At 37.2% G+C, this 15184-nt stretch overlaps 1 protein-coding gene across 1 annotated transcript in view; it reads right to left on the bottom strand.

Annotated features, from left to right (window-relative positions):
* PIAS2 (protein inhibitor of activated STAT 2) overlaps positions 1–15184 on the bottom strand; it is a 96891-nt gene that overhangs the window by 20648 nt on the left and 61059 nt on the right. The window contains 6 exon segments of the mRNA XM_030335733.1: positions 799–959; positions 10536–10565; positions 10567–10610; positions 11987–12034; positions 12037–12094; positions 14483–14620. Coding sequence (XP_030191593.1) covers positions 799–959; positions 10536–10565; positions 10567–10610; positions 11987–12034; positions 12037–12094; positions 14483–14620 — 479 coding nt within the window.

Below are 15184 nucleotides of genomic sequence, written 5' to 3'. Positions count from 1 at the left end.
ATTAGGGCCATTAAAAAGTCTCAATAAATTTAAAAGAACTCAGCATACAAATTATGTTCTATGACCATAATGAAGTCTGAATCTTCAGAAAAATATGTGGAAAACGCCCAAATATTTGGAAACTAAACAAAATGACCAATGAGACAAAGAAAACATAAAAACATAAATTAGAAGGTATTTTGAACTGAATATGAAAATTAATAAAATTTGTGGAATATAGCTAAAGCAGTACTTGAAGGAAAAGTTACAGCATTAATCTTCTATTAGGAAAGGACTCAAATCAAACCTCAGCTTCTACCTAAAGGAAACTAGAGAGCAAATTAAAATGAAAGGGAAACAACAAAGAACAGAAACAAATGAAATAGAAAAAGAGGAAAATCAATCAAAACAAAAGGCTAGCAACCTTCAGTAAAACTGACAACCTTCTGGTCAGACTGAAGCTCACTCAGAAAGAAACAGATCACCTGAGGAACCCCACGTATATTAAAGAAACTGAATTTGTAGTGAAAAACTTTACCACAGAGAAAACCCCAGTCCCAACCATCTTCACTGGGGGATTCTACCAAATATTGGAGGAGACAAAATACCACCACTTCCCAACTCATTTGTATGGGGCCAGGATTACTGTAGTATTAAAACCAGACAAAGGCATTACAAGAAAGCAACAGACAAATATCCCTCGTGAAATTTAGCAAAACAAAGCCAATGATAAAAAGGATAACATGATGCTAGACTAGAAGTTACATGAGGCTGTACTGCATGTTTACACAGCTAACACTTATGCTGGGATATACTTACCCATCTAAAATTAGACTTTCATAGGCAGCCTTTTTGTCACACACAGGACAAATCCAGGTGGGCTTCTTCTCATTCATTTGCAGATAAAGGGCAGCATCAAAACACTGTAGATGTGTACAAGTCACTGCACGGCATGGGATCGTCAGCCTCATTTTCCCTAACTACAGAAAGGGAAGACAACAGGGGAAACCTTTCAGAAAGGGTAGCAAAGCCTCAAAGGCAAGAAGTCGGTCACAAAAGTCTGAAAAGATCTCACAAGAAGATCAAAATGAAAAAGATTTTCAAACCAGAATTTCTTTCTAATCAAGATCACTACATATATTATTTGTGTTCACTCACTGCCCTATGACTTTTAAAAGACTATTTCAGGGGCACCTGGGTGGCTCAGTGGGTTAGGCAAGCATCCGACTCTTGATTTCAGCTCAGGTCATGATCTCACAGTTTGTTAGTTCAAGTACCACATTGGGCTCTTCACTGACAGTGTGGAGCCTGCTTGGGATTCTTTGCTCTCTGCCCCTCCCCTGCTTGCACTCTCTCCCTCTCTCTCAAAATAAATAAACATTTTAAAAAAATAAATAAAAGCCCATTTCAGTTTTTGAAAATAATTAACACGTAAATTCAGATGCAGAAAAAAATACATATACAACAAAAACCTGTCTCTTTCTCACCTGTTATCCTGTTTAGAGGGAACCACTATTACCCACCTCTTGTATGCTCTTTCATAGATATTCTATGTACAACCCAGTGTGTATTTTAAAAATACATTTTCCCATAAATGGTGGCAAGCAATACACACAATTCTGTGCCATCTGTCACATAATACAACTTAATAATTATTTCACGTATATTCAGTATATAAAAAGCTACCATGATATGAAGATATAATTGATGTGAAGTACGTGATATGAATGATCATTATTTACTTAACCAGTACCCTCCCCTGGTGATGGACATATAAATTGTTCCTAATATTTTATCACTACAAACGATGCTGTAATAAATAACTATAGGCTAAACTCCCAGAAGTGATATTTTTGGGTCAAAGGGAAAGTGCATTTGTGATTTCTGTCATACTAACAAACTGTATTGATTTATGCATATACGTGCATTAATGAGCTTGGTTCCCCTCAACTTTGTCAACACAGTCCTATTAATTCACTTTGATCTCTGCCAATCTGATAAGTGAAAACCACCCCATTATAATTGTGAACTACATTTCTCTTATTATAAGTGAAGCTGAGCTTATTTTTACTTTTTATTTTTAGAGAGTGAGAGAGTGAGTATGCGAGTGGGGCAGGAGGAGAGAGAGAGAATCCTAAGCAGGCTCCATGCTCAGTGCAGGGCCCGATACAGAGCTCGAGCCCATGACCCTGGGATCATGACCTGAGCTAAAATCTACTCACCCAGCCAGGTGCCCTGTTCTTTTTTACTTCTAAGAGTTATCTGTGTTTCCAAGAGCAGTCTATACATAACCTTTTCTCCTTCCTGGTTGGCTATTAGTCTTTGGTTATTTATCTACAGAAGCTTTACGTTAAGTCAGCTTCGTGTATGTGATATGAATTGCAAATGTGTTTTTTATTTACAAAAATGTTTTACTTGTGTATAATCACATGTGCTGATATTCCAATATACTTTTATATAATTCAGTGCTCTGTTCAATTCTTATTCCAATTGAGAGAGGTACACCAACATCAAGACACACACCCAGATTAGACAGAGTCTTTCAACAACCTTCCCTATACATTTCCTTTACAGAGAACCTATCAGTTTATGACCAGCTCTCTGTTATTCTGACAGAAAATGTGTTTCTCCCACTATGGACTCTAAACTCCACAAGGACAAGGTCCACGTCACTGTTCACCTCTATAATCCAAGTGTCACAGCACAGTACCTGGCACACAGCATATGCGCAGTATTTGTTGAGCAGATGGTAGAACAAATGGAAAAAGACGGGGAAAGTGGCAAAGGGAACAAAGGGGAGAAAAGGGAGGAAGGAAGGACTTCTTTATATGCTCTCTAAAGTCCAGAAGAATTCACAGCAAAATTACATTGTTAACTTTGCCTGAGGGGTAGGATTTTTAGAATGTTCCTGTTTGTTTTTTTTCCCTTTTGGTTTACCTCTTATTTCTTTCTCCTAAAATGAACATTTGGTTATTTTGTAATTAAAAAGAAAATAACGTAGCCAAGCCATCATCACAGCCATAACTAATGTTTGCACAGTTCTACTTACACGCGAAGTGCAACGTTGAGTATATTTATTAATCCTAGTGAGCTTTTAAACCTAACAAGTGTGCTACATGATCCATCTATATTATCATCCGCCCCTGAGAACACTGAGGCACAAAGAGGGTAAGTAATGACGACCATTGCAAAGTCAGAAAATGGCAGGGCCAATATGTGAACCAAGCAGCCCTGGCTCCAGAGTCTATACTCCTGATCACTGTGCTGACTCCATCTGGGGTCTAACTAGAATTCTAAACGGGATCTTAGAAGTTACCGTGATTCGTGCAAGTATGTAGCACAAACAACTCATTATTTAAGGCAGAAAAAAAGTGAGAATAGAACTAAAATAGGCAATTTCTCTTCTTATGATACTTGCTATGTTTTCCTTTCCTTTAATAACAAATTATCCCTTAAGTGATGTAGAATCTTACTGTGTGCTAAGGAGTTTTACATAAACTTCACATAATTTTCGTAACAACCCTATGACTCCAGAAAGAGTAGTACCTATATTAATGCTTTTGAAATGAAGATGCTGAGGCCACATGAGACTACAAACACCACACTCACTGAGACACAGTGGCTGGAGCTAGAACACAAACCCAAATGTTTTTCACTTCCATGAGAACCCTCCTAGTTTTTACATCATACATGGTCCCGGTTCTCGGTTTTTAATTATCTATCCTTCCCAATTTTGCTAACAGTTTTTGTTCTGTTAGGAATGGATTTAGCACCTAATGAGATGATCACAGGGGTTCCCTCCCACCTTTCAATTATTAATATAAATAATTTTAATAGATTTTCTAAAATCAAACCATTGCATTCCTAAGAGGCATCCCTTTGTTATCACATATTATTCTTTTAAAATACTGGATTCTTCTTAAAGTACTGGATTCTAGTGGCTAGTGTTGTATTTAGGAATTTTTCATCATTGCTTTTTTTTTTTTTTTTTTTTTTACACAATCAAGTGCCTAGAAATAACCGAAATAATAACTTTTTTTAAAAAGGTTAAACAAGTAATTTACACCATACCCAATCAACAAAATACCTACAGTGACTAAAATAAGATACATCTACACATTAATTTTTAAGATATACTGTTAATTTTAAAAAAGTAAAGCACAGAACCGTGCATGCAGCACAATTTTTTCCAATAAACATGCATGATTATGAATAAAGTTAAATCTAGAAAGATGTATTTCATACCATTAGTAATGTTACTTCTGAGTAACAGACTTAAGCAATTAAAAATTTTTTATCTGAATACTTTTACAATAAAGTAGGTATTGTCAACTTTCATAATTTATTCCTTTAAAATAATGCTCTAACTTGGCCTACTATGTTTTTTTTTGGCTACTAGTTCTTGAACTTTTGGCCTCAGAATCCTTTTACTCTCTTAAAAATCGAGAATCTCAAATAATTTTTATGTATATATTAATCAATATTTACTATAGAAATTAAAGCAGACATTTTTAAAACAAGAATACACAAGTACACACTACACCACCATCAGTGACCCTTGTTAACCACCACTGTCTACTCAGGACAGAATGAGAGCAGAAAAAGGACAAACTGTGTCCTGGTATTATTATAAAAATAGCTCTGACTTCGTGAACTTCTTCGAAAAGTTTCAGGAGACCCCAAGTATCTCTGGGTCACACTTTGAGAATTTGCTTTTTATCTTCTTCAGTGCCATTTTCATTTCTCCTGTCACTGCCTCAGAATTTCCACAACATACAGAACTGAAAACATTCACTGCTGTGGAAGTTAATGATCCTAAATTTAATCCTACTCTACCATCTCTCAAGAGTTAATGAGCATTTCCCAAGTTAAAAAGGCATTTCTTACCATCTGGCCAAATGTGACCAATTTCCTAATACTGATCATGGTGTGTTAGTAAAAGAAATTTTGAATGCGTTAAATTCTATTTAGTCAAATGTCTGATGGATAACGGGCACCTGGGAGGTTCAGTCGGTTGACCACCTGACTCTTGATTTCGGCTCAGATCATGATCCCAAAGTCATGGGATTGAGCCCCGCATGGGGCTCCACACTAAGTGTGGAGCCTGCTTAAGATTCTCTTTCCCTCTCTTTCCCTCTCTCCCCATCTGCCCCTCTCCCCACTAGCACATGTCTCTAATAAAAAAATAACAAAATAAAATATTCTATTTAGTCAGATGATGGTGCTGTTTTATGAATGAAATGGTTCCCAACCAATTCAACACTTTTTTTGATTCGTAAAATTTTTAAGTTTTAAATGCCAGTTAACAGTGCAATATTAGTTTCAGGTATACAATGCAGTGACTCAACAGTTTCATACAATACCCAGTGCTCACCGTATCAAATACACTCCTTAATACCCATCATCTACTTCTCCCATCCTCCACCCACCTCCTTTCTGTTAACCATCAGTTTGTTCTCTGTAGTGAAGAGTCTGTTTCTTGGGGCACCTGGGTGGCTCAGTCGGTTGAGTGTCCGACTTCAACTCAAGTCATGATCTCACGTTAAGTTCGAGCCCCACACTTGGCTCACTGCTCTCAGTGCAGACCCTGCTTCGGATCCTCTGTCCCCTCTCTCTCTGCCCCTCTTCTGTTTGTGCTCTCTTTCTCAAAAATAAATAAAACTTTTTTTTTTTTTAAGTCTGTTTCTCAACAGATCCTAGTGAGGGTGTGGAGAATGAGGAACCCTCTTACACTGGTGTGAATGCAAACTGGTGCAACCACTCTGGAAAATGGTATGGAGGTTCCTCAAAAAGTTCAAAACAGAATCACCTTATGATCCAGCAACTACACTCCTGGGTATTTACCCAAAGTATACAAAAATACAGATTCAAAGGGGTACATGCACCCTGATGCTTATAGCAGCATTATCAACAATACCCAAACTATGGAAAGAGCCCAAATGTCCATCGACTAACGAATGGATAGAGGAAATGTGGTATATACACAAGGGAATGTTGCTCAGCCATCAAAAGAATGAAATCTCACCATTTGCAATGACGTGGATGAAGCCAGAGTATATTATGCTAAGTGAAATAGGTCAGAAAGACAAATACCATAGGATTCCACTCACATGTGGAATTTAAGAAATAAAACAGATGAACATATGGGAAAGAAAAAAGAGAGAAGCAAACCATTAGAGACTCTTCACAATAGAGAACTGAGGGTTGATGGGGGATAGGATAAATGGGTGATGGGTATTAAGGAGAGCTCTTGTTATGACGAGCATTTGGTATTATAAGTAATGAATCACTTAATTCTACTCCTGAAACCAATATTACACTATATATTAACTAACTAGAATTTAAATAAAAACATGAAAAAGAAAAAAGGGTCTGTTTCTTGGTTTGCCTCTCTTTTTGCCCCTTTGCTCATTTGTTTCTTAAATTCCACATGAGTGAGATCATATGGTATTTGTTTCTCTGACTGACTTACTTCGCTCAGCATTAATGCTCTAGCTCCATCCATGTCGTTGCACATGGAGAGATTTCTTTCCTTTTATGGCTTAGTAATATTCCAGTGTGTGTGTGTGTGTGTGTGTGTGTGTGTGTGTGTGTGTGTGTGTGTGTTTGTACACACACCCCACATTTTTTTATCCATTTATCAGTCAATGGACACATGGGCCATTTCCACATAATGCTGCTATAAATATCAGGGTAAGGGGTGTGTGGTTGGCTCAGTCAGCTGAGCGTCCAACTCCTGATTTCAGCTCCAGTCATGATCTCATGGTTCATGGGTTTGCGTCCCGCGTCAGGCTCTGCGCTGCTGAGTACTAATAACAGTACTAATACCAGTACTGTCTCTTCCTCAAAAACGACTGTCATTCGTTTCATTTGATCGAAACACCTGTTTGGTGTTTTAATTAATATGCATCATATCTGCAGCACAGAGCCTGCTTAGGATTCTCTCTTTCCCCTTCCCTCACTCATGCTCTCTCAACATAATAAACAAACATTTAAAAATAAGTATCAGGGTACGGGGTGCCTGGGTGGCTCAGTTGGTTAAGCATCTGACTTCGGCTCAGGCCATCCTCTCACGGTTCCTGGGTTGTTCAAGCGTCAGGTTCTGTGCTGACAGCTCAGAGCCTGGAGCCTGCTCTGGTTTCTATGTCTCCCTCTCTCTGCCCCTCTTTGCTCCTGTTCTCTCAAAAATAAACAAACATTGAATCTCTCTCAGAAATAAACATTTAAAAAAAATTTTTTTAAATAAGTACCAGGGTAAAATGTTAAGCAGAGTGTCTAAATTGATTTTCACTCTACTATAGTCTAATCAGTATCTATCTAAATTAATAAAGAATGTGTGTAAGTAAAAAATGGCCCAAATCAGTGGTTCCAAGCTATATATGAGTCAGAATCTTAAGAGATAAAATCAAACCCAGCTTCGTTTTTTATTCCCCAGCTACCCAGCCCATGTCTGCGGGACAGACTGAAAATCACTAGCTGCTATCACTACAATACAACTCCTGTGTAAAATTCACTGTGTTCAGAAATATAATTACACACACTCAATCAGATCCCGCCTTCAATAATGACTGTAAAATTACCTTTCGTAGGTCCCAAGGAGAGAGGCGTTGGACTGTGCTCCCCACTATCCAGATTCATGTCTACTCTGAATCATTTTGTAAACATACTGTGAAATATAACTAACATCTCTTCTACTACCTTAAAGCTATCATTTTCTCTCATTTTTGCCTCCTATCCCAGGGTTCACCTCTTATCCTTCCAAATGCCTACGATCCATTCTGTGCTTCTCTATATCCTACCACTGCACCACATCCTGTGTTAGTTCCACAGCCAGCTAGTTGCACTCTTTTCTGCTTTCTTCAACTAATACCAGTACTGTCTCTTCCTCAAAAACGACTGTCATTCGTTTCATTTGATCGAAACACCTGTTTGGTGTTTTAATTAATATGCATCATATCCTACAGTTAGCTTCAACTTCATGTTACCACTACCACAGCCTGAAAAGAACCATTCATGCTTTTCTTAGTGCTGAACAAACCAGGTAGGATGAATACTTAAGCTCAAAAGACAGTCCAAGGAACAGACTTGTTTCACTTGTCAGCAGAGAAAGAGAGTATTTAATAAACTTAAAGCAGGATCTTGTTACTTCATCTCTTTAAAAAATTGAAATGTTAATGTTCTTAAACACGGTCAGCTTTACTGAAAAGAAACTGCTCCCTATCCTTATACAGAAGGAATCCTAACCACTCTGATATACCACCTTCACTATTTTGAAAATCTGAAAATCCATTAGTATGTTGGGCTATTGTGTTTTGTTTTGGTTGTTCTCATACAGAATGGCACAGTGTTTGAAGAAAAAAAAAAAGGAAACAAATTAAAGAATAAAAAACAAATGCCAAGAAAATAAGACAGAAATGGCATCACGCAACTGTTAGAACTCCTCAGGTAAGTTGTATCGAAGCACTTTCTTCCTGACCGAACATTCTGCTACTAAAGCATAAAAATAATACAGGGCACCTGGGTGGCTCAGTCAGTTAAGCATCTGACTCTTGATATCCGATCAGGTCGTGATCCCACGGTTCATGAGTTCAAGCTCTGCATTGGGCTCTGTGCTGACAGTGCAACCACCTGCTTGGCATTCTCTCTCTCCCTCTCTCTCTGCCCCTCCCCTGCTCACTCACTCGCTCTCTCTCTTAAAATAAACAAACATTTTTTAAATGCTGCAGACAAATTAAAAAGAAAACAATAAAGGTAACATGAATTCCCTTCGCATATAGCGACTATGCCTAGAATATAGCCAGCAATTAACATTTACTTGATATACTAGTGTTAAACCATAAAGAACTGTCAATATTCAACTGTTTTTGACTAACAGAATGACAATTTCCTGTGTTTCAATTTAGTATCAATTTTAACACAAGAGGGAGGAAAGGGTAATGTGAAGATAGAAGAACTTGTGCCGCAAGGTCTGCACACAGCTTATAAGAAGAAGAGGAGGTCCCGGGTCCAAACACAAGCCCTACAGGGCCTCTGCCTCCCCATCGGGGCATGGGTTGTGTTCCCCCCCTCTCCTGAGACTGCAGACATTCTCTCTGGGTCTAATAACCAGAGATTCCCAATTTCTAAGCAATCCCAATTTCATGCAATTCTAATCCTTTCAATAAAGCTAAGTTAGTTCAAGTTAATGATAATTTAAAAAATAAATTCAGAAAGAAAGATATCTATAAACACCACTTTCCAGGGTGATAGAGAGGTGGACTTATAACCAGGATATATTTCAGCCCAGTCTGGCATTATGGCATGTTGTTCTGAGAACTGGAATATGTCAGAGGATCAAATTTTTATCCTTGTTCTACTACTAACTGTGTGATTTGGGTTAGCCAACCTCTTTTAGTCTTAGTTTCTCATCTGCAAAGTTTTGCTAAGACAGTTAAATTAAGGACCATATGATAGGAACTCAACAAGTATTCCCTTCTCTCTCCCCCTCTCCCCTCTGACACAATTCTCTCTCCATGTAAATATTGTACATTTCTACAATGGTGGCTGGTCATGAGTTGCTCCCAAAACTACACTCCTGATTCAGTACTTTCCTCATAAAGTTCCTCACATCTGGAAAGGGTCCCCTCCAACAGTACTGAGTTTAAAGAAACTGTCATTCACTATTCCTGACCCCTCCCATCTCTTGGTACTCTATTAGCAAGATTACATGCGGTAGTACGAGTTAGCTTTATCTCTCAAACTAGACTCTTCACTTCTGACAACTTCCTATCAAGTCCTCAGTATTTTCTCCCGAAATTAGCTCAGTACCAAGCACATAGGAGAATCTGAATGTTCCTGACTGATTTCTACCCCTAGCCTCTATGTAAAGAGATATAAAAATTACGTGCAACTGGGGTGCCTGGGTGATTCAGTCGGTTGACCGTCTGACTCTTGGTTTCGTCTCAGGTCATGATCCCAGGGGTGGTTGGATAGAGTCCATGTCAGACTCTGCACTGGGTGGGAGCCTGCTTAAGATTCTCCCTCCCTCTCCCTTTCCCTCTCACCCCCCCTCTGTGCCTCCCCCACTCGTGTGTGTGGGCTCTCTCAAGAAACAAAATTATTGTGCAACTCTGAAGTATATTATAGATTAAGAATCTCACACATTCTAACTCATTAAACCAGAACTATCAATCAGCATTATCAGGTACTGGTAATTTTACTGCTACTTTTCAATACTGTTTATATTCCGATAAAAGGAGCCAACTCTCTACATACGTTTACTGTTAGCTGTGGATGGTCTAGAGCAAAAAACTCTGACAGATTATTTTGAACCTACTAAATAAAGCTCTCTTCCCTCTTTGATACAATCTTTTAGGTCTCTTCTTGTTCAGTTAGTGCTTAAACAATGTCTGCATTCTTTAGAATTATAAGGCTAATCATTAAAACTTCCTGAATGGAAAAACAACAAAAGTTCAGAATTCTATCATATTATATCATTCATCCCACACTTACTTTTATAGGAAAATTAGTAATTTATAGAAAGCAAACACTCCCAGAATGTCCTGCTGCGTTACTACAGGGCACATCAAAGATACCCGGAGGCTAGTTTGTAGCAATTTCACTGTCAGGATCTGCAGTAAGTTTTTCTTTAACTTTAAAAAGAAAGAAAAAGAATTTAAAAAGTTTTTCAACGAACTGTAATAATTATGAACAGAATTACAGAAATATATATCATCTTATTGTTGATACGTTTCCCAAACATTTCCAATAGGTCAACCAACTATAAAAACATAAAAACCCCCGAAACATTAAGGATTAACACACTGAAAACACAATCCTACTTCCAGTATCAGGTTTAAGCATTACAAACTTGCAAACTCTAGATCACATGTTTAACTGAATTTTAAGTTTCCTTTTAAAAGTAAAATTGCAGGTAAGGAAGAGTTTCAAAAACAGAAAGCTGCTTAAGGCTTCAGAACAATCCAACGGTTAGGAAAGGCACTTGGAAACCAGCAGTACTCTGGGCTTTAACGCTTTCCTCACACACACTCGTAACTTTATTAGGGAGTAATTTGTAAACAGAAGGGGCACAATATTCTTACACTTCCTTTGACAACTGAGAACTACAATGGACGTGGAATGTCTCTGCAATTTTATTGACCAGGTGATGGATACAAGGTACTGTATACACAAGCTAACAATTATACGTGTGGCCTTTAGGTGCCTAATTCTCAACACCATCCTGAGAATACATCAGGAAATGGAGGCCGCTGAATCCGAACAGGGCAAGCAAGAAGAACTACGGGCTTCTCTGGCTTCCCGCTCCAGGCAGGAAGATGGATACTGTGTCATTTCAGGAGATGAGGATGGTTTAAGTACAAGCAACGCAACATCATTTCAACAGCCCTACTTGGCTCCCTTTTCAATCTGTAGATCCTCTTTTCCCTTCCGGTTCATTCAGTTGGTATGGAAGGTAATTTGAGGGAAAATATTCTCTTTCCCAGGAAAATGTCTGTTCAATTGAATTAAGTTACTGAACTGAATTATTTACAGTTTGGGTTAGACTTTTTTCTCTATTATTACATAAAACAAAGCATCTGAGAAGGCAAAATACTGTTGATAGTTATCAACATTCTTCTGCAAAAAGAGCCTCTTATTTAGAAATTTTTAAAAGGTACAATTCTATTACACACTGGAGGTTCTGAAGACTTGCATTTCTATTTGCAAGTCAATGTATGCATCCAAATTACCACCAACCTGACATTTACCTAAATAAATTTTCATGAAAAACCCCCAAATCAGACTAGTTGGGATTTTAAAATTGATGCACTGGGAGTGATTTCTAAGAGAATGGTTTTGCACGTTAGAGGGCTCTGTTCTTAGAATACTTTTAACTCAAAATTCACTTCAAGTTTCTAATAATTCTTCCCAATTATTCCTGTATTGATGTATATGTGAGGCTTGCTTTTTTTTTCCTCCCCATTAAAGCATCTCATATGCTTAGTCTTACAAACATTACTAACTTTACTTACTTAGTGCTCTGGATGATCAGGGTTTCTAATACCTTTCATTTTAATCTCTGTAATAACATGGCTGACGTGAGCTGTCGTACAAGATATACAGACATGGAGTAATTCTACAAGAAAGATAATCTGTATTAAAGACAAGAGATAATAGCCTATTTACAAAAAATACTTGTCTAAAAATTCTGGTTGCTAAAAATAACATTCAAGATAACTTTCACAGGAAGGTCAATGACTGGGAAGGGAAAAAAAATCAACTCAGCTATTTTACAGAAGACAAAAACTCAATCATATTAAAGGTATTTCTAAATCACTTAACCCTTTAAAACATCCATGTGAAAGATAACATATATCTGTAGTTTTCAAACTGTGTTTCTAATTTAGCAAAACTGCTATCTTAGGGGCAACGATGATATGAATGAGAATGTACCCTCTCATGCCTACTTCTAACTAAAATTGTTCTGTTTTTATGTATTGGAACTGTCAGAATATTTTCACTGAAGAACAGGTTCCACTGCAGAAAAAAAGTTCAAACACCAGGGATGTGAATTAACACTTCAAATCCAGAGTTTCAAAGTTCCAATTCTGGAAGAAGAAACCACTTCATACATGGCCTTGAGCAAATCTTTAAATGAACCCAGTATTAGCTTTCCTCTAAGAAAAACTCTGACAAATTAACTCCTGTTCCCAAATGCACATTAGGGAAGGGACAGCTACTGTAGTAAATAAGACGCACAGAGAAACGATAAAAATCAAAAAGACAAGCCCAGAAAAAAAAAAAACAGCATCCAATCCCATACCTCTAGGATCTGGCACAAAGGAACCTTCGTTAGCTATTTATAGAGCTATGAAGAGATGAAATATAATTTTACCTACATACTAAAAATCTCTTGCAATTTAACTACATATATTCATTCAATTGATTCTACAATAAATGGAAATACTTTTAGTAGTTACCAAAACAAGTATTTTAAATATTATTTTTAATGTTCTCCAACAGTCCTTTTAAGTATCTGAGGAGTACCCAATATAGTGTGCAGGTTTTAAGTCAATTAATCATTTTAATTATAGAAAGAATATTATTCCCATTATGTGGCAAAAAAACCCCTTCTAGGTCTTCCATGTCTACAATCATTTACTCAAAAATCTGCAAGTTAATAATTACTTCAAAAAGATATACTCTTCTATTCGAATCCTTCTCCTAAGCTTTAAAGCCTTAATACTTGCTCATTTAACAACGTTCCTTGCATACAACACCCATTCTCAAGATTTTACTTATTCGTTAAGTAGGCCTCAGGAAATTAAGCAACTTTGCTAAAATCAAACAAGGGCCAACTTGGGACTAAGCCAAATTTTCTGAATCTTTATCCAATGCTTCACTACATTACACATTCAGTTTGTGAAAATGAAAAATAGTAGGAATCAGTGCCCTATGATAATAAGACAAGTGAACAGTAACAATTCAAATATGAAAGCTCAAGAAAACAATCATTAAAGAGACAGTAATATTTTTATAGTCCAAATATTAGTACAAAATATTCTTTATGTCCAGCTCTGCAACTGCCTTGGTGACACAACCACAAAATTCCTGCTATAAACATAGGACTCGATTTCTCCATCCATATAATAGGAATATTACCCTTTACCTCTATGAAACAGCAAAATTAAAGTTGATGTTCAGAAATTAACTGAAATCTCTTTTGCCATTCTATTATTTCTAATATAAACAAATAGTTCTAAAATAGAAATCCCATGTTGTATTAGTCAGTACCCATAAATGATATAACACATTTTGAGACTAAGAATTAGTAGAAAGCCAGGTTCAAACATAAAGGTACTGAAAAAATAATGTATTTTCATAATTCAGGATGTGAATTAACACTTCAAATCCAGAGTTCAAAGTTCTAATTCTGGAAGAAGAGACCACTTCATACATGGCCTTGAGCAAATCTTTAAATGAACCCAATATTGGCTTTCTTCTAAGAAAAACTTTGACAAATTAACTCCCGTTTCCCAAATGCACGTTAGGGAAGGGACAGCTACATTATGAAAAAATAATGTATTTTTCACCATGTTATCTGAGGAAGCTGTTCATGTAAAGCTTGGAATGGATTATTCCAACCACAACATGAGCGCATTTAAACATTTCCTCAAAGCCTGATAAAGCTTTGTTCCCCTTCATAAATATATAACATCATCCAAAGTTTCCAGTTTCTTAGAACACCACTTAAACACACAAACACAACTGTGACTAAAACAATTTCCTTAAGAAATACTGTAATTACACTCACTTCTTTTCCAGAAAATAAAGAGATGGCATTCAGGAAACCTTAAACTTTTTAACCTTGAGAATCTCTACATCTCCACCCAAACTGAAAATGACTGCTTCTTGGAGATTACAATCAGAAAACTGACAAGTTAGAGCTAGTAGCATGAGCTAAGAAAAAACAAATCAGCTCCTAGTGAGATCCCTTTCAGGCTACCCAGAAGAGAGTCTTTACCTTTCCGATTTCTGATGCCCCACGAAATGGAAATTCTGGTTTGCACAAGCTGAAGATAACCTAAACTAAAAGATGTATATTCAAAGGGCGTCCAGGGCGCTTCTGTTCAATCCCATTTTTAGGTGGTGGTGCATAGCCCTAGAACCATAGGAAAGAAAAATAATTTTATATTCTCTGCAGGGGATCAAACATCTTCTCCAAGACAGATACAGATTTGCCTGATTTCACTTATACTAAGTTATTCTTTTCTTATCCTGGAAGTCATACAGTTGTCATCCTAAGTTCACCAACCCAAAAGAGGAAAAATGATCTTCTTAAAAACCGTTGTATTTTGGGGCACCTGGGGGCTCAGTCAGCTGAGTGTCCGCTTCGGCTCAGGTTCTGATCTCATGCTTCAAGAGTTAGAGCCCCGCACTGGGCTCTGTGATGACAGTGCAGAGCCTGCTTGGGATTCTCTCTCTCCTCTATCTCTGTCCCTCCCCTGCTCGCTTGCTCGCTCTGTCTCTCTCAAAATAGAAAAATAAATTAAAAAAAAATGCATTCAAATACTGGGGATGGGAAAGAGGGAAAACAAAGTCTGGGAATTAAAGAACAAATTAATGCAAAATAAACTACTGGGACTACATAAAATAAAAAGCTTCTGCCAGCAAAGGAAACATCACAAAATTTAAAGACAACCTACTGAATGAACGACAGTTGCAA

Source organism: Lynx canadensis, chromosome D3, assembly GCF_007474595.2.
Source record: "Lynx canadensis isolate LIC74 chromosome D3, mLynCan4.pri.v2, whole genome shotgun sequence".
Lineage (NCBI taxonomy): Eukaryota > Metazoa > Chordata > Mammalia > Carnivora > Felidae > Lynx > Lynx canadensis.
This window is presented reverse-complemented; position numbering and strand designations above follow the sequence as displayed.